We start from the raw sequence: 27,721 nt of genomic DNA on the forward strand, positions 1-27,721 counted from the left end.
TTTATTCTCTGCAGCTCTATTCGTTCTGGACACATCTAAGGGTGTTTTCACACTTGTTCCGAAGGCTCAAGTCTGCACCCAGGACAGATTCTGGGCTTGTTTGGGGGAGGGGCTCATTATGGCTGGTTTGCTTTCGTACACGAGAATTACGTCTGAATTGTGGATCGATTGCACAATTCAATACATCACTTTTCTGCATGCTGGTTTGCAAAATGGGAGACACTACCTCCATCCATGTGCTGCTTTTTAATATTTTCCTTGGTTACAAACATGCAAGCACAAAAAACAGCGTGTTTTGTCCACAGCAAGCCTTTTCCCACCATCACAAACTTTGAAAAGTGAAGTAACAAAATAAGTCCAAGCAGTCACACACAGTCATTACAAAATAAACCAATCATGCAAGCCTACTTGCGGCACCTGGTATGGATACCTTCCACATGCAGAGTGGACCGCACCAGAGTTTGCTGGAAGCGAAAACAGACCCCTTATATTAGGTGGACCAGAGGTCGTCTCTCAGGATGGCTCCCAGGCTCAAAAACAGCCTTTTACACTTGACCAAACCTACAGAACTCACAAAGCAAGCGGTCCTGAGTCCGGAATAATGCACTAATGTGAAAACGCCCTTGTATTGTCTTCAGTTTTTATAGCTTCCTTCTAATTAATTGAAGTTCTAGGGGACTGGCATCATATTAGAGCAGGCATGTCAAACAGGGGACCTCCCGGGCCAAAGTGCTGCAGAAATTAGTGTTTACTTTCATCTAACGCTCTGAATTCAGTTCATGAAGGCCTTGCAGATTAGCTGATGAGCTGAATCAGGTGTGTTTAATGATGCAGTGAGATGAACACAGCAGTGTTTTGGCCCACCAAGACTCGAGCCTGATACGTGTATTAGAGCATGCATCAGCAACAAAATTGGTTTTATATGAGTGAAAATAGTGATTCTAAACGTCTGAATGTTAGCGTGTATTGGTATATTTGCAAAAGCCAGACACCACCCTTCATTTACCAAATTTCCCCAAATTGTATTCGTTCTTATAGCAGGAATAGTTTTCCACACCTCCAAAGTTCAGTCTTAGAAGTTCAGCCTTGGTTGCATTTTCTGCTTTTTGCAATCCAAGTAATCTGAAACACATTAAATGATGTTGAAGTCTGGACTCTGGACTCTGGGCTTCTTGGCAGCTACACATCCTTTCAGACCCACAGTGCTGAGTCATCTTCTCACGGTGGAAGGATGGACAGAAACACCTGTGGATGTTTTCAGATCTGAAGCAGCTTGATTTTCTCCACTCTCTCAAAGATGAAAGCTTGAAATACTATTTATCTGATGGGGCAGTTTTGGGGGGCAGTTTTGGTGGTCTACGAGGTCTTGCAGGGGGTTGTTATGAGTCCCATTTTCTCTGTAACTTTTAATCATTTTTTGAACCCCAGTTTTGGAAATGTTTTTTTTCACTTATTGTCCTTTGACTTCCCTTACACAAGTGGAGTACCTCATGTCTTATATAGAAGTGGATCTTATATCCAGTCTCCTCAGAAATATCTCCTAAAAAAAGGGCAAAACTTGAACCGACCAAAAATCAAACTGATATTTTTCTCTAATCTCTACATGATAAAAGTATGAGAAAAACAGCGAGTTAACCGGTGAGTCATGTGAATGTGATAGCATCTCTGGTTTTCTTGCTGTCTTTCTTTCTCCTCTTCTCTAAATGCTAATAAATCCCAAAGATTCAGTGAATCAAAATTGTATTTTTATGTCCCACTAAGCTCAGTTGAGTCCTAGTCTGCATTTTATGGACTCTGGCGTCTTAATGCTGTCTGAGAGAGAAAGAAGGAAAGTGAGAGAGAGATTTAAGTTTTAGGACCACTCTTAGGGCCGAAAACACCGTGTCCCCCCTCCAATTTATTACCCAGAGTGCACTGTGAGTGTGAACGCGAGCATCACGGGAGAATCATTATCTTCCAGCAGTTCAAAGGTGGCGGTGTAAAACACCGGTTACGTCACCATAGCAGTCCCACAGTTCAGTCACCTACATCAAGAAGGTCAGGCCTGTTAGCTTTCCCTTCTATCGTTAAGGCGAAAGGGGACAGGCTGTTAAGGAGGATTTAGCACGGTTGGACATAATGGTTCCTAAAACCAGAAACCAAGCAGAACGATGAAAGTAGCCGAATGGGTCTCGGAGCGCAATTTGGGGTCACTTTTCTGACCGTAGATTAAACACATTGCTGGATCGCTGTGTCGTGGCACTTTGGAGTCACCAAAGGCCATTTTTACTCTTTAATGAGGACCATGTGCACAAAACAGCTTTTAAAAGAAAAGGTTGGCAAAACAACAAAAACTAAATGCTTAACTAAATGAATAAATACTTAATTAAAAAGTTTTCTAATATTCTGCTTCTATGGTTTCATTCATAAAAGCATGGATGAAATTTAGGAACTGACACTGAATGACTTGGGCATGGTGGTGGAGTATAATGATGCATTCAAATAAAACTCATAACTCAATTTCTGACCTTCAACAAAAACACTCTCCCAACTGGGAACTCCTACTTGGAAGGTTGGGAAGGTGTTCTCAACTCTGAGTTCAGCTAATCAAGATGGCTGTTTACATCGTCAATAGGAACAAATACCTAGAAATAAAGTAACGTTTCTACTCTTTAATGCTTTAATTGCTGTTGATCTCAGCGTACAGACACAGAGGTTGGTTAAATCTACAATACAAATCATAAACTTGTGTTTGAGTAAGTAAATGCTAGGGATGCATGATAATTTCAGAATGTGTTGACGTCAGATTTGACTAATATTTCAAGCCAACATTTGATTATGTATATATTATACTCTGGAAGAGCAGAATATTTAGGCAGTGCTGGGCTATGATTCCAAATATCTTTTCAATTTTATTGCATTTGTAACCCTCTACAAATCAATTTTACATTTCTCTTCAACGCTAATTCAAATACTTAAATGTTTATGTATCAGAATTGGCATTGTACATAAAAAAATATTGGATATTATCAGTGCATCCCTAGTAAATGCTTCATGAGCATTATCACTTATACAGGTGATTTAAAAAGATTAATCTGATTTCAAAGCGCCATATATTTTTCCAACTGTGAGGTGCCTAGGAACCAATCACACTCCAATTGAAAGAGGGGGTCATAGAGTTTCTGACTGTCACTGGAAGATGGCTCCCTTCAGCCTGCGAGGAGATGCAACCCCTGAGCAGAAAGCGTTTTTGCATTCTCCACTTCAATAAGAGTGAATCCGTCATAACTGTGCAACATGATTTCCATTAATAGTGAACCTCGAACAGCTCAGAGTGTTTGGCGTTGGATCCACAACACTGGATGATCTCTGAAATCGCACTGAAAGAGCTGTGAGTGCAGCGACACCCGACATGCTCAATCCAGTATGGGATGAATTTAACTATGGTGTTGATGTTGTCTGTACAGCTGGAGGAGGTTCATATTGAGCACTTGTAAAATTACATAATAAACTTTCTGCTCATTTAAACCATTTACAGTTTACCGCATTGTTCTGTAATGATTTACAAGTGAAATAAATCATTTTGAAATCAGATGAATCTTTTTGAATCACCCTGTATCACTGACTTTAGCTGCCTAGCATGTTGTTAACAGTCTTCGGAGGTCTTTTCTCCCACTGTGTAGCTCAAACAGAACTCAAAAATGACATAAATAAAATCTAGCTTTCCATTTCTAAGTTAAATTCAGTATAAGCATCCATTACTTATTAGTAACATTAGCCTTATAGCTTCCAAAAAAGCTATACAACAGACACTCTTATTCGGAGTGACTTACAGTTTAATCATGTTAGGAGCATTGGGGGTCATGCCCAAGGACTCCTATTGGTGTAGCATGGTGTGATTGCCAAGGTGGAGAATCAAACCCCAGTCTGCTGCAGAATCACCCACTTTCCCAAACTACCTCTTTAGAATCCACAACATGTAAGGACAGCAACTCTGACTTCCAGATTCACTCAACCAGAGGTCAATATGATACTCTTTGATGTGATCTTCTGTGCATGCTGCCATGATTTAAAGAACACTAACAGTTTTCTTATTTATGACATGTTGTCCTAGGTCCTTCATCACTCAGGGCATACCCCCTGCTCTCTGTCATCACCCGGCAGCCCCCCAGCGTGCTGCCCCACCTGTCCCAGCCATCACCCCCCAGCCGGGGTGCCCATCTGCCACTACACGCAGGGCCCGGCGAGCTGCCGCCCAGCGAGACACCAGTCAGCATCAGCAGCGAGTCAGACACAGAGCACAGTGCCCCCCGGCTGAAGAAGCCTCGCCGCAGCCGCACTATCTTCACCGAGCTGCAGCTCATGGGTCTGGAGAAGAAGTTCCAGAAGCAGAAGTATCTGTCCACCCCTGACAGGTCAGTAACTGCTTTAACTAACTTTAAATAAGTATTATGTTGGGAAGAGGTTTATATTTAAGCATGAAAATTAATTATAATGCAAGTATAATGCAATAGCGTTGTAAAAACATATCTGTTTATCATGATACCATCATCTGTAGGTGGTGATTCAACTGCATCCATTTTGCAATGCGCTTCAGGACTGGAGAACCAAGACCTGTTTACTGAAGTTGTAATCCTGCCATACAGTCACTACTAAATTTGACACTTGACCCAAACCTGTGACTTTGAGACCCGACCTGAAAAGGCACGACTAGTACTGCTAAACTTGAAACCCAAACCTGACCTGGGCACAAGATTTTGAGACCTGGCCCAAAAAGGTATAACTAGTACTGCTAAATTCGACACTTGACCCAAACCTGTGACTTTGAGACCTGACCTGAAAAGGCACGACTGGTACTGCAAAACTTGAAACCCAAACCTGACCTGGACACAAGATTTTGAGACCTGGCCCAAAAAGGTACAACTGATCTTGCTAAATTTGACACTTGACCCAAACCTGTGACTTTGAGACCTGACCTGAAAAGGCACAACTGGTACTGCAAAACTTGAAACCCAAACCTGACCTGGACACAAGATTTTGAGACCTGGCCCAAAAAGGTACAACTGATCTTGCTAAATTCAACACTCGACCCGAACCTGTGACTTTGAGACCCAAGCTGAAAAGGCACGACTGGTACTGCTAAACTTGCAACCCAAACCTGACTTGAACACAAGATTTTGAGACCTGGCCCAAAAAGGTACAACTAGTACTGCTAAATTTGACACCCAACCCAAACCTGTGACTTTGAGACCTGACCTGAAAAGGCACGACTGGTACTGCTAAATTTGAAACACGAACACAAGACTTTGAGGCCCAACTCAAAAAGGCACAACTGGTAAAACTAAATTCGACACCTGACCAGAACCTATGGCTTTGAGACCTGACCCTAACAGGCCTGACTGGTACTACTAAAGTTTAAACTCAAACTTGACCCAAACATGAGACTTTGAGGCCCAACCCGAACAGGCACAACTAGTACTGCTACATTTGACAACTGGCCCAAATCTATGACTTTTTAATTACATGGTGTAAGTATAATACAAGTAGCACAAGTTTACAACGATGATTAAACAGAAGCACTTGACTAGTGAGCCAGTGACTAATAGTTAAACATTTGTCAAAGATCTATAGGTCAATTTGATCCCAATGGAGATTTCGGGTCAAATTTGTTTGGCCTTTTTCTTTTTTCACATAGAACATCACACTGTTTTTATGCAGTAACTTGTTTTTATTTGAAGGAATATGTGCCTTTTGTCTACTGCAGTCTCTCTGTTTCTAGTATAGTGTACTATGAGCTGATAAAGCCAGTCTTAATAACTATTCTCCATGCAGGAAATAAAAAAAAGCATGCTAAAAAGAGAACTGTTTAAAATTCCAAATGAGTCAGGGATGTCTTCATTGTGGAAACATTATGTCCGGTTCTTACATCAGACAGTAGTATTTTGAGCTATGATTGCAGAAGGACTGGCACATCACCTCTTCAGTAACAAATGTATCATTGATGCTGCCATTCCACAGCAGCTAGCCAGAAAAGTCAGTGTCAGAGTACTTTCTCACTCCAGTTCAGTCTGAGCACTGAATCACTCTGTATCACTTTCAGATAAATATGTTTAGTTTTTTTTTAATATAGTTCATTTTCCATCGATCATGTACTTCGTAACAAAGGACAGGACTGTCTCTGTTAGTGCGTGCAAGCAGGTTCGGGTTCAGGTTCAGGTTTAAAATTTACAGCATAACAAATCATGGCCTATTTGGGTCGGGTCTCACAGTCTTGGGTTCGGCTCGGGTTTGGTTTTTAAACGTAGTATGTTATTTGGGCCTCCTTGGGTCGGGTCAGGTCTAAAAAGTCAAGAGTTTAGGTTTCAAGTTTAGCAGTACTTTTCGGCCCCATTCAGGTTGGGTTCTAAAGTTATGAATTCGGATCGGGTTTAGGATTCAAACCAGTTGGGCCTGTTCAGGTCAGGCCTCAAAGTTGTAGGGGTGAGTCAGGTTTAATTTCACGCCCATGCACACGTCTACAAAGATCTGCTTGGCTACTGATTGCGTCAGACACATGTTAGATATGAGAACATGGCAGGTAAGAAGTTCAGCCTGACGTTATGGCAAGATTACAACTTCAACAGGTTAGGGTTCCTGCAAGGTTTGGCAGAGATGAAGCTAATTACAAACGATGACAGACATTTTAGACGGATGTGACAAAACTGAATTGGCCTCCAATTGAGGGTGTGGTCGCACTAGCAGACACTTCGTACTGTGTTCCCAGGGGGGTTAGAGCTTAGAAAACAACACAGAAATAACTATGAAAACCACTACTGTACTGGCAGCGCACACTGTTCAAATTGCCTGCTTTCGTTAGTGCAAAAAGTTGGCAAAGTATCCTGACATTCTCCGTATTCATCCACCATCTGTCCTTATTTATCAGTCACATGGAATTATACTGTAATGCGGAGAATCTTTTGCAAAACAAGAATCCTCAATGACATGTAAATGTAAGCATGAACTAGATTTTTAGCCTTAGAAGCGGGTTTGGTGAATGAATGGCACTGATTATCATTGTGACATTTTGATTTATGTTTTTGGGAACGTCTCAAGCCCAGTTAATCGGCGCAAGCCAACGAATGACGTACCGCAATGTTCTAGTCAGGACAAGAGTAACATTTTAACCTCGCGCTTTTTGAATAGCAGAAAAAGCCTCTAAAAGAAACACTACCCCCATTCAAGAGGAGAGGGACATGCGCCAACAACAGCAAACAGAAATGTATTACACTGATTTCATGCCAATCATTTAATACACATGCAGGTGTATATAAAACTGCTTTAGAGCTTTGTACAATGAGATGAGGTAATCGAAGTGTCTTAGGTCGCCTCTCGTGGGTCATTCTTTCTCGGCCTTGACACATTTTCCATTTGATTTAAGGCTTCATGTTTCGGGGGGTTGGCTGTACTGGTCATACTGTCATTATGGTCCAAAGCAAGACTGTATTTGGAGCTGTAGAAGCCACCTACAAGGATTTGAAATGTGTCAGATATGGAAAACAATTGGCTGTACTTTCAGTCTTGTTCAGCCTAGGGTCAGATTGCTCTTGCCTGAAAAAAGCACTGGAGCTGTCACTGATCATCCACGTTGAGGAGTAAATCTTCCATGCTGCAGATGGGCCACCCACCACAAAGCTTCACCTGCAAACTAGCGGCTCCAACATTGCTCTCCAACCTGGATTGCAGCACATATGTACAGATTTCTGTCCTGGTGGGGTGTTTCCGGTGCTTTCTACATTACTGTAGTGGTAAGGCTACCTTCATAGGGACTTCATAACACATGTGTATGCATTAAATAATGCATTTATAAAGCAATAGTGTGGGAGTATTTATTTAAACAGTTTAATCACAAAATGACATAAAATGTTTCATGAAGTAAATTACATTGTAATTGACATAAGACGTCTTAAACTAAAGTGATGGGCATTTATAACACTGTTATGAAGCATGATGTCCAAGTACTGGAACCTAAAAGTCATCTATTAAGGAGACCTGTGCTTTTTTTTTACTTTTGATTCTTGAGAACATTAAACTTTTGCACTTGAGTACAAATATAGACAGGGAACTTTTACCCGAGTAATATTCTTAACTAGGCCTATAAGTTGGTGTTCTTAATTAGGCCACTGCTTATAAGTTCCATGACATGGGAATGATGCTTCACAACAGTGTTATGAGTAGAACTAGGGTCCATCAATTTAGTTTAAGGCTCCTTATGTCAATACAAAGTCATTTACTTTGTAAAACACATTATCTTGCAATTACTGGCATAAATACTAAAGTATTGCTTTTTAAATACATTATTCAATGCTTATGCATGTGTTATGAAGTCCTTATGTAGGTAGGTTTCAAATAAAGTATTACCGCTATAGCTGTTGCTGTGCTACTCCTAATCCAACCCTAACCTTATGCTCATGAGCCAAATGGCTCTTTTACTTTGTCCAAAACCTGAATTATTTTGTAAAAAAGCATTTATGCTAATCAGTTTCATATTTTCCATCATCTTGGGGACATCTGGTCCCCACAAAGAGCTAAACAAACACATACACCAGATACATATTCATATCTGCTACTCTTAGTCTTAGTAATGAACGAATTAAAATCCCAGCGGAATGAAAACCACAACCTGGGGGAATTCCCCCTCCACAGATAGGGCCAAGGAATGAGGGGATCACTGTAGCCGCAGGTCTATCTGATCTCTCTCTCTCTCCCTCTCTCTCTCTCCCTTCCTCCCTCTCTCTCCTGCTGTTTTTGGCCACAGCTGAGTTTGCACAAGCAGCCAGACAATCAAAACCCCATAAAAGTAATGAAAAACATGCCACAATATAGACCACAATGATTTATATAATTTGGTCATAATTGTTTTTACGAGGAAGAGATGATTGCCGTATAATCATTGTCATTATCATGAACACCAAATCCAAAATAACTTCAAAATAACTCCACAATTAGTCTAGGTAAAGGGGAAAGCGCCATCTGTGGCTCTTTCTTTCAGAAAACTGACAGTCAGACATGAGAGACGTTAAAAGTGTGGTATCACTGTTTTCAATAATAATTCAATAAAAGTGATGTTGTTAAAGATACTTGGATGTTACTATTTTTTAAGTTAGTAAATTGTAGTTGTATCCAGAGTGATGAACAGAGCTGTAGGTAATTCTCTAATGAAAAGGCTCTAGAGCAGTAAGAATGAAATTATAATAAAATTCACGCCCAGAATGCCTTGTATTTCAAAAGCCTCAACATCTAAATGTATTTTTTTTTCACCATTTAGTGTGTCCACTCTTTGTGTTTATTGCAGCTTCTAGTGTTTTCAGGAAACTTGCTTTCAGTTTTCCAAAGAAATCTGCAGGGATGTTTTTCCACACCTCCAAAGTTCAGTACAGTTGGCTGTATTTTCTGCTTCTGATGATCCAAGTCATCAGTTCTGGGCTCTGGGATGGTCAGTCCATTGTTCTGAGAACACCAGCAGCTTCTTTGATTTCGTTTTGTTGCATTTTCAGCCACTTAATGACACGTAGTGACACTTCAACATTACATAGATTAAGTGGTGCTGTTTGTTTCCTAACAGAAATCTGATTTTTTTCAGTGCTGTGTGAACAGAAACATGTTATTTGAGATTTTTTTTTTTTTCTGTGGCTAGCATCCAGTGTCTCTGTAATGCTGAAAGGTGTGCATGCAGGTCTTTTCATGGAAGAGTGGTGTTCACACTAATGGCAGATATGGGTCTCCTACAAATATGAACCACCACATCCAGAAAGATTGGATCTGAGCCGAGTTCCAGTCAAAACAGTTGTTTAGAACAAGATGTTCAGTTTTCAGGGTCAGAAAAAAGCAAGAAACATTATAAATATTTATTTTAAATATGGCATCAAATATATCAGTATTTAATTTGTCCATTCTTCACTTTTGTGCTCCCTACTTCCACTTAAAGCTTTCATCTTTGAGAGAGAGGAGAAAATCAAGCTGCTTCAGATCTGAAAACATCCACAGGTGGTTCTGTCCATCCTTCCACTGTGAGAAGACGACTCAGCGCTATGGGTCTGAAAGGATGTGTAGCTGTCAAGAAGCTCTTACTGAGAAAAGGAGACAGATCTGTAATGTGGAGTGCGGTTTTATGGACTGATGACCCTAAATTTGTAATCGAGCTTACTTCACCTTAAGAAGCATACAATGCAACCAACTTCTAAGACTGAACTTTGGAAACATGGAAAAATATCCTTGCAGATTTCTTTGAAAATCTGAAAGCAGGTCTCTTGGAAAGAAAGAAGGCTGTAAAATAGGCAAATGGTGGATACTGAAAAAAATATATATTGAGTTGTTAAGGCTTCTGTGTCATTTTCTGTAGTTTTCTGCTATGTTTTCCGATGAAAAACGTGTACTGAATGGCCCTTTGGACACATGAAAGAGTGGTCTCTGACTTTTGCACAGTACTGTATGACCATAAAGAAATTGAGATTCATGTAATTTCTCAGATAACTGCAAATGAGAGAGAGAGAGAGAAAGAAAGAAAGAAAGAAAGAAAGAGAGCACATGATAGAGTGCGATAATCTGCTCATTTCCAGAAGATCTTTGTGCCTCACTTCAAATGGCCGAGCACTTCTCTGATGGACCGAGAAAGGCTGGCTAATCCTCTCAGGCTGTTGGGAGCCACTTTGAAGGCAGACGTGGCTGGAATCTCTGTCCGGTCGTTTGATTGCCTGGCCGTTTGATACAGCCCCCTTCTATTCGCGGCCCTCATTCACACAGCTAGCCATGGCTATCGCGTTACCATCGAACCAATCGCCGCATTAGTCACGGAAAGCTTGCTGAAGTTGCCAGAAGAACCTCGGCCGCCTCTAGGGGAGCTAGGAGCTGCCGCGATAGGATTACCTTTTCCTGTATAGATAAATGGTGATAGGATTCGATGGGAGGTCTGCGATTACAGGCCGTCTGGGAAGACAGAGTCATGTAACCCCCTTTGATATGTCACGCCAGCTTCGCTGATTATGCAGTGATTAGATGGACATCTGGACCATGGAGGGCCACCCACTGGCTTTTATGTGTAGTGCAACAGGTGACTTCGGGATTGCCGTTGGGATCCTCTTCGCTGCCAGTTGAACATAGCTACCTTTATTTTGACAGACGGCACAAAGGACATGTCTGGGTCTAATTAATTTTACATTCATTCACAATTGTAATTTCATTTGGTCATTGGCAGCCAGTTCAATTGGTCATTTGCAGCCAGTTCAGTTGGTCATTTGCAGCCAGTTCCGATAACTGTTCCAAGGCCTTGCAAGCGCTGTCATTTTCTGTAGTGTTGTACTGATTATTTATGGTGATTTACATGTTCTCCGTGTGTGTTTTTATATGTTTCAGGTTGGACCTGGCTCAGTCTCTGGGACTCACTCAGCTCCAGGTTAAGACCTGGTACCAGAACAGACGCATGAAGTGGAAGAAAATGGTAAATCTAACAATGAACTAAGAATTGTATGACGGTCTGCAGAAACCCTACGCATGATGAAGTTTGGACTATTTTGGCCATTTTATGCTTCTTAAAGAACTCTCTTGAGCAGCAGGAAGGTCGCAGGTTCAAATCCCAGGACTGATTAGGTATTCCTGGCTGTGCTCCTGGACAAAGCACTCAACCCCCCACTGCCCCAAGCAGTGCTGCTCTGCTGGCAACACTGTGCTACTTCTAGACTAGCCATAGTTAGGCAGCAAAATGACACATTCCCTTTGTATGATCAATAAAGCATATTAATGTCTATTAGTTTTGAAGAGTATTTTAAAGTTTACCACCTCTCAAAAGCCAAAACTGAGAAAATTCCATGGAACTGCATTCCATTAGGAGGCAGCGGAGGACAATTTAGTAGAATTTAAACTTCTGTTGTTGTATTTATGAACCTAGATATTGTCCCATATAAATTTTTCATAAATCATTTGAACAGAGTGGCTCTGTTTTGTACATTAAAAATTACGTAAAAAATTTTATGATGAATTAACCAATAGAAACACTCCAGAACTACTTAGAAAAACACCTCTTTACGTTGCCTCACGTTAAAAGTTAAGGAAATGCTTGTCTTCTCCTGTAAAGTTACTGTTTTACTGTTATTTTTTGGACATTGTTGAATAAACAATAATATTAAGCTGTTAGCTTAATGTATGTCAGTTAGCCTGCTTCAAACAACCTGCTTTCTTTGCAGGCACTGATTCACTGAATCACTTTCATCACTTGATATACTCATTTTATTATTTTATTTTATAAAATTATTTGATTGAAAATATTACTTTATTTGATTGATAACCTGGTGGTCTTCTTTATTTATCAGTTTTGGTGAAAGGCTAAGAAAAGCGAGAGTGACGATGATGTTAAAAGGCTAAACTAACCTGCTGTGCTTCACCTCATCTATGGATTACCTATTATAATTAAAAGATAATAAAGTCAAGCTTTTGTCAAATAATGCATATACAGAAAATACGCAGTATAACTGTTGTAAAAGCTCATTTTTGACTAAATCTTTTACATTTTTTTCTTTTCTGCAAAATAGATCCGACAGGTTGGAGGCTTATGTTCACATTTCTTAACGCTGCGTACCTTTGACTTGGCAATAAAATGGACCACCAAGCTGCAGTAGCTATTTGGCAGCAGAGATTCTGGAACATATCATTAAAAATCCATTAAACAGTTTTTAACCTGCTCTCCTCAGAATGCTCTCCATTTATCATATATATTGTCAAGCTAGCTGTAGCCTAGAGGCGCTGTGCTTAAAAGTGTAACATGAGTGATGATTTAGGGGACACTGCAGGTCTGCGTCAGTGTGGCCACTTCCTCGGCCAAGAACAAAAGCTCTGCAACGTGTTCTTCTCTGAGATTAATGGCCGTAATAGCCCAGCCCCTCTGGGCCACACATCTTCCCTTAATCACTGTAATAACCACATTGGCCTTTGACCCAGGCTTACATTTATCAAGGCCCCATTTAACCTCTTAAACTCTATAGGCCTGTGGGTGGGTTCAAACTTCCTTTCCTCACTCTCAGAACTACATAACAAATAATTTGGTAATCAAACTATTCTGCCTAATACTGTCTTCTCACTTTGCACTATCAAAATAATAAGCTTGATGTTAGCCCCTTAAATGGCCAGGGCCCACTGGCAGGCCCAAAGTTTTAATCTAAACTTCTATAACCTAGAAATAGTTCGGACATTCGCATTGAAGTCCCTGTAGTTACTGAATGATAAGCCTTAATATGTAATAAGCCTGGGATTTTAAGGGGTTAATTAGTGTGTTTTTGCAGTGCTACCCATGTCCAATAAGCAGTAGCCTTTAGACGGCTGCAGTAGTCTTTCTATGCTTCGTACATTGTATCAAGGATATACTGTGGCTTTAACGTAAAATGTAAGCTCTTTGCTGCCCTCTGGTGTAGTAGTAGAAGAAGTATAAGAATGTGTAACATTAGCGAGAAGCTAAATTTTTGGTAACATTTTACTTAAACCCTGCTACATAACCATGCCATAAACATGCCATAGCAGATGTCATGTGCTGTCATAAGTTATGTCAGCCAACATTACAGCAGCTATTAAGACAATTACCAGTTATGGTAACATGAAAGGTTATATTACTGAACAAAATCTGTCATGACAAGTCATTCCATCTTATGACATTTGCTATGATATGTTTATAGCATGGTTATGTAGCAGGGTTTAAGTAAAATGTTACCAAAAATTAGCTTCCTGCCAATGTTACAGGTTCTTATATTTAAGGACTATGAGATGTTCTAACTCCAGCAGAGGACAGTGAAGAGCTTACATATTACATTACAGTAAATGCTTGATACAATGAATGAAGTAGACTACTGCAGCCGTCTAAAGGCTACTGCATATTGGACGACAAGTGCAGTGCAGCTGATAGCAAAAAGTGCAAATATAGTACATGGGAAGCACTGCAAAAACACACTGATTAAAACCTTAAAAAACCCGGCTTATTGCATATTAAGGCTTATCATTCAGAAACTACAGGGACTTCAATGCAAATGGCCAAAGTATTTTTAGGCTATAGAAGTTTATGTTATGTGTAAGCTATTTTATGACTATTCGAAAATTCTACTCAAAACATTGTTTTATATATATCTGATATATGTGTTGATTCAGGTGCTAAAAGGAGGACATGAAGCCCCCACCAAGCCCAAAGGCAGACCCAAGAAAAACTCCATCCCAACCACGGAGGAGATCGAGGCCGAGGAGCGGCGGTTAGCTCAGCTGGCAGAGGAGGAACGACTGAGGTCCGAAGCTCAAGCCCGAGCCCAGGCTCAGCTCCAAGCCCAGGGGGAAGCCTTCCAGGCGCAGCCCCAAGACCTGAGCACAAGCAGCGTGACGAGCGAATCCCTCCGCCCCCTGCCTCTGGAGGCCTCAGGTCGGGAAAAGGCGACCCAGTTATCGTCAGAGACTATGACAACAAGCTAAACATGGTTAGCATCCACAGTGCAAAGACTGAGAGCGTACCAAAAGCACTTAGTGCCTCTGATCACCGTAGCTCCAAAGACCTGAACCGGGCAAGGCCTGCTTTGAGCTGAATGGGCCGAGGTGCTGTGAGTCACTCTGCAACATCGCTTCTGTGGTTCAGCTGCCATTCTGAGACTTTCTGAGTTCAGTATTTTATGATCAGCTGTGCTTCGGCCAAATGCACTTCGACAAAATTGCATCACAGAGGCGGTTGCACATTATCCTAACACTAGTACTCCATGTTCCAAATGGACAAACAGTAAGCGCTTATTTTTATTTTTTATTTTCCCGAGCGATTTCCTCCCTTACATCATAATTGCTGCCTGTTTTATTGCCTGTGTTGAATACGGTCTGTCTGCGTACTGCAGCGTCTTGTTCCCTGCCAAAGGTCGTATATCTGAAATGCTGAAATGCCCTCGGAGGTAATAGTGCCTTTTTGTCTCATGTTTAAAAGCTTTTCCCATTAAATGCCAAAAAAAGAGTCAAGTACTGAACACAGGTGTACACTTGTACAGTGTTTTATTTTTCTACATGAGGAAATATGGCTTTTTAAAGCAAGCTTGGCAAGGATGGGCACAGACTTGTTATTACTCTTACTAACTGCTATTAAAAGTGCTATTTTTAAACTTTCCAAAGAACATTTTCTGTATTGTCAAACTAAGATGCTTGTTCTGTTTTCATAAGATTGAGTTGCTTTACTTACTTTTGTGTGCATGACCACCTTCCCAGTCTTTATATATGAATATTTGGAACTGTATTTATTACTTGTGCAGACTTGACATCACTTCATGCAGAATATATGAAACTGAAGTGTTCATATTCCATGAGGCTTATGAAAGTGTTGAGCTCGATCCTTTCCTTTCTTTGTTGTGTGGCTTGGCTGATTTCGGTCTACAGTCAAATCAGCACTATTGAGACAAAATCTTGTATAACTATTTTTGACATGATTTGAAAAAGCCGGTTTATGTCTTGTCAAAAATGTCGTGATGAATAGGCCAATAGAAATAGTCCACAATCTCAAGTAACATCATGTTCTGTAAAGTCCCGTTTTTGGAGATGTCAGGTTTTGTTCTGTCAGCAACGGTATGTCGCAATTCTATTTACTTGTAAGATACAAGGCAAAAATGACATCCCATAGACTTCAATGGTTCATAGAACTGCATTTAGGTTTAAGTTCAATCTAGTTTTGCATAATTGCAAGCATAAAATGCATCACTACCTGCAAGATTCAGTGTGGAGCAGTCAAATCTTCTAAGACCATTACCTGTTCTTTATGAGGTCTTGCGTCTAACATAACAGCACAACTGTTGGAGATTATTGTGTAGCTACAATAGTCATGTATTAGAGACTTTCAAAACAGCTTCTCTCTCTGATAGAACTTTGCATGAAGCTTACTGGAGGTCATTTTTGCACTTTAGAATGCAGTACTGTGCAAAGACCACCCTGAGTACAAGTTATTCATTTTGCAGCACCAGGAAAAGAAGCAGAAAACAATTATTTAACAGAAGTGTCAACAGATAAATATAGATTTTTTAGTATTTTGTGTGTCCACGCTTTGCTTGTAGAACAGCTTTGGATATTCCAAAGTTTTTCCAAAGAAATCTGCAGGGATATTTTTCCACACCTACAAAGTTCGGTCTTAGAAGTTGGTTACATTTTCTTCTTCTCATGATCCAAGTTGTGCCAGAGGTCTGGGCACTGGATTGGCCAGTCCGTTGTTCTGAGGACTCCAGCAGCTTCTTTTTAGTCTATTTCCTTTCCTCCTATCCTTTCATGCCCAAAGTATTGAGTTGTCTTCTCACAGTAGAAGGATGGATAGAAATACCTGGGGAATTTTCCAGATCTGAAACAATAATAGAGCTTGATTTTCTCTTCCCTCTCAGAGATGAAAGCTCAAAACTAGGGGTCTACCAGGTCTTGTGTGGTTGTTGGGAGTCTCATTTACTCTATAATTTTAATACTGTTTAAAACTTCATTTTGAATATTAAACAAATGCATGGTGGTCTCTGGCTTTTGCACAGTAATGTATGTCTTTTGAACTCTATTTTTAAGCATTGGGATATTTCTTTAACTGCTTAAAAAAGCCTTTAAACCTGTTGGAGACATGAGGAGATGTATAAATCACTGTGGATGTCAGGCAAAAGTAAGAAACTGACAAACACTAAAATCTATGGGAGACGCTGGAGCCTGAGGCAGAGCAGCACACGCCTCCAACCCGCTGACTGACAGTCTACAAACCTAACGCCGTTGCAGCTCTTTCCAGTCTGCATGCCACACAGTGTCCATCTTTCTACTCATTTCTGCCTTTGCCAAAAGCTGTTTGTAAAGCTGTTGTTTTTTTGTTTCCTTACAATTTGTTTGAAAAAAATGTACATAAATATACATATATGGAAACTGATTGATATAAAATATTGATTGATACAAAGCCTGCTGCACATACTAAGTATTTCTGGGAGAGCGACGGATGTATTTTTATTATTTTTTCGTTTTGGAAAAGTGGACTATGTTTGCTAAATCTTTTCCCTTCTAACCAAAGTTTTTGTCATTTCCACCTTGAGTGTGTGTTTTTGCATATTTAATGCATTTAATAAAGAAGACATTCAACTACGTTGGTTGGGGTCATTCACAGGTAGGTGTCACCTCTGATGGAATTTCATTTGACTTCTTCAGCTTGAGGTGACAAGACAAATGTGGTGTTGAGACGACGGAAGGTGTCTTGTTCGAGACATGAAGCTTTAGGCAAAACTTCCACTGTCAGAGAATCTCACGCTAGCTTAACTCTTTGGTCCATATGTGAGGAGGACCTTGTGTTTCACTTGGCGTCAGCAGGTTCATGCTAAGAAAGCCAAATCGGTCAATTCATGCCAAATCACCGCAGGCCTGTCCAGTCACATCAGGGATTTCCTAATAAAACTCAAGCAAAAACTTCAGTTTAATTGGTACAACTCATTTCAAAGCGGTGCTGCAATAAGTTTCTTAGTTATGAATTTTTAAAATTTGGCCCATCAGGTTCTAAACAGTATCTTAAATATTGAGTTGAGCTGAAATATTAGCTTGATATAAATACACCACTAAAAATAATATTTCACTTTAAATCTAATTGCTTTGTGCTAATAGATGCCCAGAAGAAGTTAATTTATTAGGTAGTGTATTTTAATAAAAACAGTTGATTTAATGCAATTTAGTCTAATGGGGTACACTTCATAACTACACAAATTCATAACTAAAAAGCTAATTGGAGCACAACTTTAAAATTTTGTGTGATAGTATAAATGAAATTAAGGTTGTTGAATGATTTTTTTTGTGTGTGGAAATGACATGACTGGATAGATCTAGCTGAGTTGCTGTGGAATGGCATGTTTTCCAAAATGGAACCAATTAATTTAATCCAATTTATAACCTGATGGGCAAAACTTTGAGCTGAGCACAGCTTTGAATTTATTTTATTTTATTTTATTTTATTTTTTTGTTATTTTTTCATGGAAATCCTGATGTTATGGAACGAGTCCTTGGTGAGTTCACATGGAATGACCCAAATGCACTTTTTCCTGAAATCAGTTCAGCCACTAAAAACCTGATGGGGTAAATTTTGAGAATTCATCTAAAAAAATCACATCTTTGTCATTTTGCATAGTCGTATGAATAAAATTGAAGTTTTGATTGATTTTTTTCACAGAAATCCAAAATATGAGTTAATAGATCCTGCAGAATGATCAAAATGCACGTTTTCCAACATGAGATAGTTAATTTAATGCACTTTAGAACCTGGTGGTCTAAACAGGTTGTAGGTGAGTTGGACTGGATTAACCCAAATAAAGATTTTTCCAACCCAAAACCAGTTGATTTACTGCAGTTGAGAGTCTAATAAGGCAAACTTAAAAAATGAATATCTAAAAAACTAACTTCAAACAGCTTTGAAATTTATAACAGTTGCATGAATTAAGTGAAGGTTTTTGCTTGAATTTTTCACAGAAATCCATGAAATGACTGGACAGATTTTAATGAGTTGCTGTGGAATGACAAAAAAAAAATCACTTTTTCCAACATGAAACAATTGATTTAATTCAATTTAGAAAAATGTACAACTGTATGTACAACAAATGTACAACAAAATTCACAACTGAAAAACTAACCTGAGCACAGCTTTGAAATTTTGCACGATTACATGAATGAAGTGTTTTGCATGACACTCTTCCGTGATATGATCAGGTCTAGATCCTAGGTGAGCAGGACTGGAATGGCACAAGTGCAGGTTTTCTGAACAGACATTTCATTCATAAAATAATTGAGCACTGGGATGGTTTTGTTTGTCAAGACAAGCCTGCAGAAACTTGAAGTTTATGAATAATCCTTTGTGCACTGACACTTATAAATCATTCACTTTGTGCTACAAATGCAGCACAACCTGTTCAATTAACAAATAAACAGAACACAATGTTGAGCCATTTTTATCTTGCCTTACGCTTCCTCTACTCTGACCTGTATTAAACCTGAAAGCTGCGCAGTGAGCCCATCTAACAGGTTTGAAGTGTGTAAGGTGCATTTGTGTGGGCTGATGGCACTCATGGATGATTGCTAAAGTAAACACTGCAAGCTAACAGTAAGGCAGGTACAGTGCACTACTACACCTTGTGCAAACATACTGGACATGCTTTCAGGCAGCTATAATTAATGGTTACACTTCTATAAGCTACAACAGAACATTGGGTCGAGATACTTTGTGCTGATTGAAATAAAGCCTTAAAATGTGCCTGTGTGCATGCATCTACATATGTGTGCACTTGTTCTACGTGTTGTTTCTACGTGTGCATGCATACGTGCTTCTCATTGGGAGTGGGGGTGGGAGTGGAGAGGCTAAAGGTAAAAAGGGCAGGGTAAAAGCAGGCCTGAGGCAAGTAAAGGCAAGTAAGGTCATTTAAAGGTACAAAGACAGGAAAATGGGAAAGAAGTAATAAATAAATGTCACAAAAATCATTCAGGAAAAATGAACTGTTTTGTCCACAGGTGATCCACAGAAATCTTAACAGCGTGTTCGCTTGTAGAAGTAAAGAAGACCAAGAACAAGACTGCTCAAACATTTATATGACTGTATAGCAGTAGCGTTGGCTAAATACTGGATACACAGTATGTATTCAGTAATGTATTCTATTATCATACATAAAAAGTATTGCATTTAGAATGTATTGACACATGAGGAAAACCTTAATGGGATAAATAACACATTACATTGATTTATCAGTCTACTCAGGCTTTAGCAGAGCTCAGTAACACTGAGATTAATAACTGATCATCACATTGATTCATCAGTCTACTCAGGCTTTAGCAGAGCTCAGTAACACTGAGATTAATAACTGATCATTACATTGATTTATCAGTCTACTCAGGCTTTAACAGAGCTTAGTAACACTTAATAACAAATATCTTAATATTACCTTCTACAATTGTTACATGGACTGAATACAGATACAAAATTTCAGCATTCATACATTACATATACTTTCGTGTGCAATGGTTTGGGTGCCCCAGTCATATTACATGTTTTGTTGATACTCTAAATGAAAGTCTTTTACCAAGAACACACTTTTGCACATTTTAATACATAACTGTTTATTTGCTGAACTGATCATATTGGTGGGAGAGGGGGCATGAACATGTGACGTGCCAAAATTGTGGCACATTTTCTTTCCCCAAAACTCAGTAAATAAATGAAATTATAAATTAAAATTCCTAGAAAAATGTCATATTTCACTTCAACTAGTTTTCACTTAGAAAATCACCAGCAGTTTTTTTTTTTTCAAAATTTTGCAGGCAACTATACATTTCCAGGCTACCAGTTATGAACTAATGGATTTCTACCATTCCTTAGACAATTGCATGGAATTCCAAGGAACGCCTCCCACATGTGAAGTCATGTGCCATGAACTGCATTTGTTCAAAACTGTTCACAGATCAACAAAGAATGCTTCAAAACAAACCTCATACAAAACAACCCTGTAAAACTGTGATTGGCTTTTCACAGTGAAAGGAGGTACAGTACAGCACGACATTACAAACAGCTATAAAAACTGAGCCGGTATCCGCAGGCATGGGCCGAGAGACAGAGAGAGTGAGAGACAGAGAGAGACGGACAGCAAGTCGATGTGGTGACAACTGCCAACCCTAACAAGCCATCGGCAGCTCAGCCTTTGTTGGTTTTGGCCTTGTTTCGATGCCTGAGGCTCAGAGACTGAGCTGCAAATAAACTACTGCTGACTTCACCGCAGGGCCGTGTCCTTAGCGATGGTTTCATCCTCATGGCCATGGAGAAGTTAGAGCTCAATGCATTTGGTACAGAAAGAGGAGAAGACAATTCTCACCATGCTTGCTCATATTAGCCTGTGTTCGGGCCTTTCAAGCACAGCATTGCTGTTGGTGAGACGGGTGTACTGAGGATTCCTTGGTTGGTAATTGAATAGTGTTAGTTCAAGATACAATGAATAGGAATGCACCAGCGTTGGTCAGTGCTGATATCCGATATTTTTCATGTACAAATCTGCCGATATCGAAAAATACACATTTATAAAATGTAGAAATTTCGATGGTGTAAAATGATTTTAAAAAAAATAATATAATAACCCAGGGTCATTAATATTTTGTAGTAATCCTACAACAGTGGGAAATCCTCAAAACCTTCTAGGCCTTCAAAAAAGCCCTAAAGATTTCTCTAGACTGAAAAAATGAATGTCTGTAATTTTTAGTTTATATTCATTCAATAGAACCAGGCTTGCATTAAACTCTGCACTTTTCTCTTCCATTGTAAAGTTTTGAAAGGGAACAAAAGGGGTAAGTCCTTGAAATGCCCAAGAGAAAATTGGCAGAAATTGTTTTTCTCTATGGTATTTAGGTAGATATAGCTTAGCAAGCTCTCCTATTGGTTAGAATTTGAAATGCAGAAACTAACTAAAGTCCTAACACCTTAGATTAACTATCAGCATGATTACGAATTAACAGAGGAATCAACTGGTTTGATTTCCAATGGGTGGGAGCAATTTTATGAGAAAAACTATCACTGTAGGCCTTCCGGAAGTCCCTGGTTCCCAAACACCACCACTGTAGAGACATCCAAGTCAGTATGTTCCTCTACAATCAAACATTTAACATCAAACCACTCTGAATGACTTTAGTTACATCTTCACAACCAAAAATTAAAGAAATTAGCTAGAATTGGGTGTCCAGCCAAAGGGTACACCTTTGTTTAATGCCATTAGTAACATATTTTCATCACTGGTAGCATGAATGGATACATTTTTCTACAAATGGTGTTCTTGTTTGTTTCTTCCAGAGCTCTGAAGATGTCAGTCCTCATTCAACAGCTCTATTTAGATTACCTGGCAGTTTGTGGAGAGTGAAGCATGACCTAACACATTTTGGTTTTTGCTTTAAAATTTGAAAAATATTAGTTTTTTATGGTTTCAGCGCATTCCGTTTATGAACCGTTTAACAAATGAAGCTCCACTCGTTTTTTCTAATTGGAAAAAATCCACTGGTGTATCTGTTCATCTTCCCACTGTGAGAACACGACTCAATGCTATGGGCCTGTAAGGATGTGTAGCTGTCTTAGGAAATAATAATAAGAAATATTGAATGAAATAAGAAAACTGTTCATATTTTCAGAACAATGGATGAACAAACCCAGAGTCCAGATGTGAACATCTCTGAATGTGTTGGGGCTTACTAACACAAAAAAGTTCTAAGACTGAACTTTGGAGGTGTGGAAAAATATCCCTGCAGATTTCTAAGGAAAACAGAAAGCAAATAGAGGTCTGTATTTGTCCAAAAGGGCCAACCACAATATGTTGTGGCACAGGGCTAAATTTTAATGTCATGCACTGGAGTGCGAAGTTAACCAGCACAGTGCGGGCGGGAGCAGGATAACACATATATGTAGAGAAATCATGCAAATAAATGAATAGCCTAAATAAGTCACTTAATAATTAGCATACACAGCGCGATTCACTCGAAAAGGGCCCCGAATATTCTGTAATAACTCTCTAGGATGAAGCAATCTGAACGAAACAATGTGCAATGTGCTCCTCAGTATATGGAGCTTTGAACAAGCCGGGACGCCTCTGTGTCGGAGTGATGAGGTGGCGTTGGACAGGCGTTGCGACATTTAACCTCTGTTTGCAACTTCTGGGTGCATACCCCCCGTACCTCTACATGTGTTTGGCAGAAAACTGAAATCATATATAGCATTGCATGTAATACAATCGATTACACATACGTCAAGGTATGTAGTGTAATTTTTTGGTTCAGATTGCTTCATCATAACGGGAAGTACAACAGAATATTCAGGGGCTCTTTTGAGTGAATCTCCCTGTACAAATAATATTTCACTGCAAAATAACAAAAACTAATAAACTCATTTTAAATAATTGTGAAGCAATCAATAACATGAATTACTTTCTTGAAGCTACAAAAATGGCCAAGCCTTCAGACAGATGACCACAGCTGTGGAAAGTGCTTTTAATAAATGTGAATACATGACATGAAGTCGAATAAAGGCAAGTCTGGTGTGTAGCAACCACCATCAAAGTCACCATGCTATACAGGACTGCGGGTGGGAGAAGGACAAAACATTTAGGCTGTGGGTGGGAGTAGGATAAATAATGCAGGTATTCTGCAGGAGCGGGATGAAATCTTGGCCTTGTGATTGTGTTTAAATAAATAAATAAATGAAGGATGACCTCCTGTTCAGTACATAGTGAGTAGTGTAGGTATGAGTGAGGCACATGTAAATAGACAGAGGCCTTGTGATTGTGTTTTGGTATGGCAGGCCATGGCAGGCCCATGGCATTCTGGGTAATTGTTGTGTGGTGTGGTAAGGGATGGGTTATGGAAACAGCCTGCAGGTAGAGCAGCCCTAATTGGAGAAGCTGTAATTTTCTCTCCCGGCCCCTAAGTTCAGGCCAGGGTCAGGCAAGGCGCTGTAACATCAATCCCTCTCCACCCCCCTGACCCCAAACCCCGAGCTCTGAACACTCCATCCGTTGCACACCTTCACCTGTCAGCTTAACTCGCACTCAGGCAGTTCCAGATCAGCAAGGAAAGAAAAACTCACCCCTAACATCCTCCCTCTACCTCTGTTATGACAAGAGAAGTGCTTTCTGCATACCACAAGCTGAAATCACCATCCAGAGAAAAGGATCCTCCCCCAAACCGCACGAACAATGACCCCCTTGTCTTCCACCGCAGAGGATGAAAACCTATCATTACCATAAACATGAACATAAACTCAGTCCAAGTGTTCTGCAGCCAGGCTGCACCTGAAGCAGTGCATTGTGTTGGAGAAAACGTGTCAATGATTATGTGTTTATGATAGCTTATAACAACATAAACATGTGTTGGTTATGTATTTATAATCTGAACTGTTATAATTATTTGTTTAAGTTGACTAGTTAAATAACTATTTCTTTGCAGCGTGAAACATAATGCCTCACAGCATTAGTGGGACTCCCGACAAAGAAAAGCAGGAAAAAAGTTATCTCATCACCACTTATTATAATGTAGTTACATAGTAATAAAGTGTAGTAGTATAGTTTATAACTATTAGTTCATTAAGGCAAAGTTGAAAACTTGTTGCTGTACAAAATAAAACATAGTGCTCAACAGAATTATCGGCACCCCTAGTAAAATAAGCAAAGATGTAGCTTATTATGTAGCTAATAATAAGTAGCTACAAATATGTAATTATACAGTTATAAACATAGTTTACAGCTATCAATTTTTAAAATGTTTTTAGATTTTAGATTTATTACTACTTTTAGCTACTTATATGAATGTATTATTGCTAATAAATTACTGTGGCTGTGCAAAATAAAAGGGGAACAAACAGAGTTACACATTTACAGAAAGTAATTTTTAATGTAAAGTAAACATTGAAATGAGTAAATTAGCATTTTACAGCACTAATACCACATAATTTCAGCAGAACTACTTCATTGTCTTCAGTATAAGACCAAGATCATTAAAAACAACACTTTTTGCTGATCTTTATAAAGGGATAATTCTGGTAGAGTATTTTAATTTACACTTTATTCTTTGTTTATATTTCTCTACTCATATTAAAAGACAGACAGCAAATCTCGAAGTACAAATAAAGAAGATGCATTGACAATTATTGCCATAAGATTTCCAAGAATGATGTGCAGTAAAACCTGCATGTCTGGTTATTTCATGAAATGAAATCATTATCAGTGTCAGTGTTTTTCCCCCTCCTAAAGATCTAATTACTACCCTCTCCAAACGGCCAGATTTCCTCTCGGCTTTGAAGCCGTGGTTCTGAAATAAATTCTCCTTGACATCATCTGTGGGGGAGGCCCAATCAATTTGATTGTCTTTGAATCCCTTCCTATCATTAACCAATCAGTAGCTTGGATGGCAATTGATCTCCTTCCACCGACACCTCGGTAATAGCAGCCTAATGCCGTTCTGCTTCAGCAGCTGCTGCCTTTTATTTGGGAGCTTGAGCTAATGTATTTAAAGTAGCAATTAGCCTCCCACCAGCCGCCCCCACTCGCCTCCGCTAACGCTGAGGCACAGGTCAACATGCTGCCAGGCGGCTGCCTCCTACACACATGCACACACTTGCGGGCTCCCTTGCATCATAAATCAGTTTTTCTGTTGTCGTTTAGATGATTTCAAAGGAATTGCCAAGGAAGTCAGTGATAACAGCTACCAGGGTTTGAGGTGACTGATAAAGAAACTCCAAAGTACTAGATAATTATTTTGGGTAACATGATGATAAGTTCTGAGACAGTTTAAATAATTACACTGAAATTTCCATCAAATTGTAGATATTAACTGAATAATATTTGGTACAGTCTCCTCATTGCTGTGTATTTCTTTACCAGCATACAATAAAATAATAATAAGTACCAATAGTGAAATTACTAACAGCTTCTAGCTTTTATGCTAATAAACGACATAAACACCTCAAATATGTGGAGAGGTACAAACATATTCACACAAAACTTCACTGTAATAGCACATTAGACACTGTTTACTTTTTTCTCTATTACTATAATAGTTACTAATTACTTATTTTGTATAAACTGTAAATTTAGCATTTTATTTACAATTAGAATGTGTTGCCATTATTTTTTAAAACTAGTTACTACTACAATTACTAACTCATAATTTATTAACAACCAGAAAATCACATGTAATTTTTCATGTAACTTGTTACCATGTAATTACCATATTATTACCCATTTATTACCGATCTGTAAGGTAAATTGCTATGCTATATAATTACCTGGGACTTTTTACCCAAAATAACTAATAAATAACTAATATGTATTTTCCATTGTAGGAGACTCTTACTGTACACCACTTGAAGTGGGGCTTTTGTTTAATCCCTAAATTGTTATAGATCCACATTAGGATGTAACACTTTTAGTTTGTCTGAGCTTTTTTTTTTTTCTTATTTGCATGAGTTAATATATTTGCTCACAGTAGCTGGCCTAAAACGCCAATGGCTCACCGTGAATTCTCCCAACTTTCCTGATTACCCACTCTGGCATTGTAAAGCTCACAGAAATTCAATAAAGTTTGAGCTTAGTTATTGCATCAGCTAACTTACATGCTATATAAGGTACAGACTAACCAACCACTTCAAGTTGCGTGTTTATTTAAACAAATTTACTACATATAGTGTTTCAGTTCTGTCCCTCAGACTGAAAGTTCTTCTACTCACAGCTCCTAAGCTCTGTTGAACCTGACAGGTGTTTAGTAGGTGGTTGCTTCTGTACAAAGCAATGCCTGCAGCTAAGAACGAGGCTAAACTAAGATTCTCTGCTAGGCCTCAAGACTGAACCTGGACTCGAACCCAAGTGACTCAAGACTTGACTCAAACGCTGGAAGCACCTCTGGAATATAGTGCACAGTTCTCAAATTGAACCTCCTTGTTGGGCCGCACCGCTAATCCATCAGGTCCCTCTAATGGAGACCGATGGGCAGAGAGGAGCGCTGTTACTGTCACGCAAGTTCTAGAGCTATAAGTCATCGAGACGCACAGCTGCATCCAGCTTCTCTGCGTCTGCTGCCCACTTTGCTCCAGGCCTTTGGAGCCGCCCTTAGCCTGGCTACACTGTGCATTAGTTCAGGGCTTTCTCTTTCTTCAACAAGACCGAGGTCCAACGCAAGGCCAAAGACATAAAGCCGAAATTCTTTGCTTGGGCAACTGGGCTGCGTACACACACATACTCACTATCACAAGGCACCATTAGCTTCCTCCCAGCATTAGCCGCCTCTCGTGCCAGTGTCTCTTTCCCTGCGGTTTCCCCCCTAACGATTAAAGAACTCTTAATGCACTTCATTTAAGCGAAATGAAACACGCTTTCTTCATTTCACGCCGGGAAGCAGCGGCCCGAGCCAAGAAAGAAAGCACCCCAGAGAGAGAGAGTGAGAGAGGAAGAGAGCTACACTGTGTAAAGTAGGATCAAGTGCCTTTGGAAATGACTGCGCAATTACGTATTTGTTGACAGGCTGTTTCAATAGAGAGACCGCCTCACAAAGGCAATGGGCTCCCACCGTAAGTGAGTAAATCCAGCCTGGAAGACATTCCGATGTTTGCCGCAGAACAGTTTCCCCCTTTTTCTTTTCAAGCAAACTTCACGTCAGCGGTAAATAGACTTAATCTCGGCATGCTCGGCACTCGCAGATTTCATAAAATATTTGACTCTCCCAACGGAGCTTAATCTCCGCTGATTGGATCTGTTCTGTCCCGTTGGTTGAGAATGCTAAGAAAACTCCCCATATTATGTCCTGCTTGTGCAAACAGCTTCAACGTTCTCTCAACACTAATCCTCCGCTCACGCGTTCCCTCGTGCCAGCGGACCGAGTCTGAGGGCACTCGGCCCAAAACGAGTGGAAAGATTCAGAAGCGTCGATGTCAAGCTGCCTGGTTTTCTTTTCTACCTACATTTTTCCGCCTCTGACATTTCCATCGTTGACTATTCCCATCAGCCGATTTGTCTTTGCCTGATCTTCTCACAAGTTGGAGGGGGAGGAGGCAGGTTTGAGTGGCAGGTGTTGAGGACCTTCTCTTTTTCTTAGAACTTTTACCGTTTCCCTTCTGTTGAATATGCCGACAGAGACGGATGTTGGAGGCGTTTCCGCGGGCAACCGCTCCGCTCCAACCACACTGATGTCAGAGGTTGGCGCGGGGTCACAGAATAGCCGGTGGGCA

The 27,721-nt window shown here is 39.8% G+C and overlaps 1 protein-coding gene across 1 annotated transcript in view; it reads left to right on the forward strand.

Moving 5' to 3' along the window:
• The window catches only part of barx2 (BARX homeobox 2), a 30,440-nt gene extending 13,343 nt beyond the window's left edge, over positions 1-17,097 (forward strand). The window contains exons 2-4 of the mRNA XM_036585593.1: positions 4,094-4,394; positions 11,368-11,452; positions 14,140-17,097. Of these exons, the coding sequence (XP_036441486.1) occupies positions 4,094-4,394; positions 11,368-11,452; positions 14,140-14,451 (698 nt within the window). The 3' untranslated portion in view covers positions 14,452-17,097. The remainder of the gene's footprint in view (positions 1-4,093; positions 4,395-11,367; positions 11,453-14,139) is intronic.
• Positions 17,098-27,721: the final 10,624 nt, after the last annotated feature.

This window comes from Colossoma macropomum, unplaced genomic scaffold (genome assembly GCF_904425465.1).
Source record: "Colossoma macropomum unplaced genomic scaffold, Colossoma_macropomum, whole genome shotgun sequence".
In the NCBI taxonomy this organism is placed as follows: domain Eukaryota; kingdom Metazoa; phylum Chordata; class Actinopteri; order Characiformes; family Serrasalmidae; genus Colossoma; species Colossoma macropomum.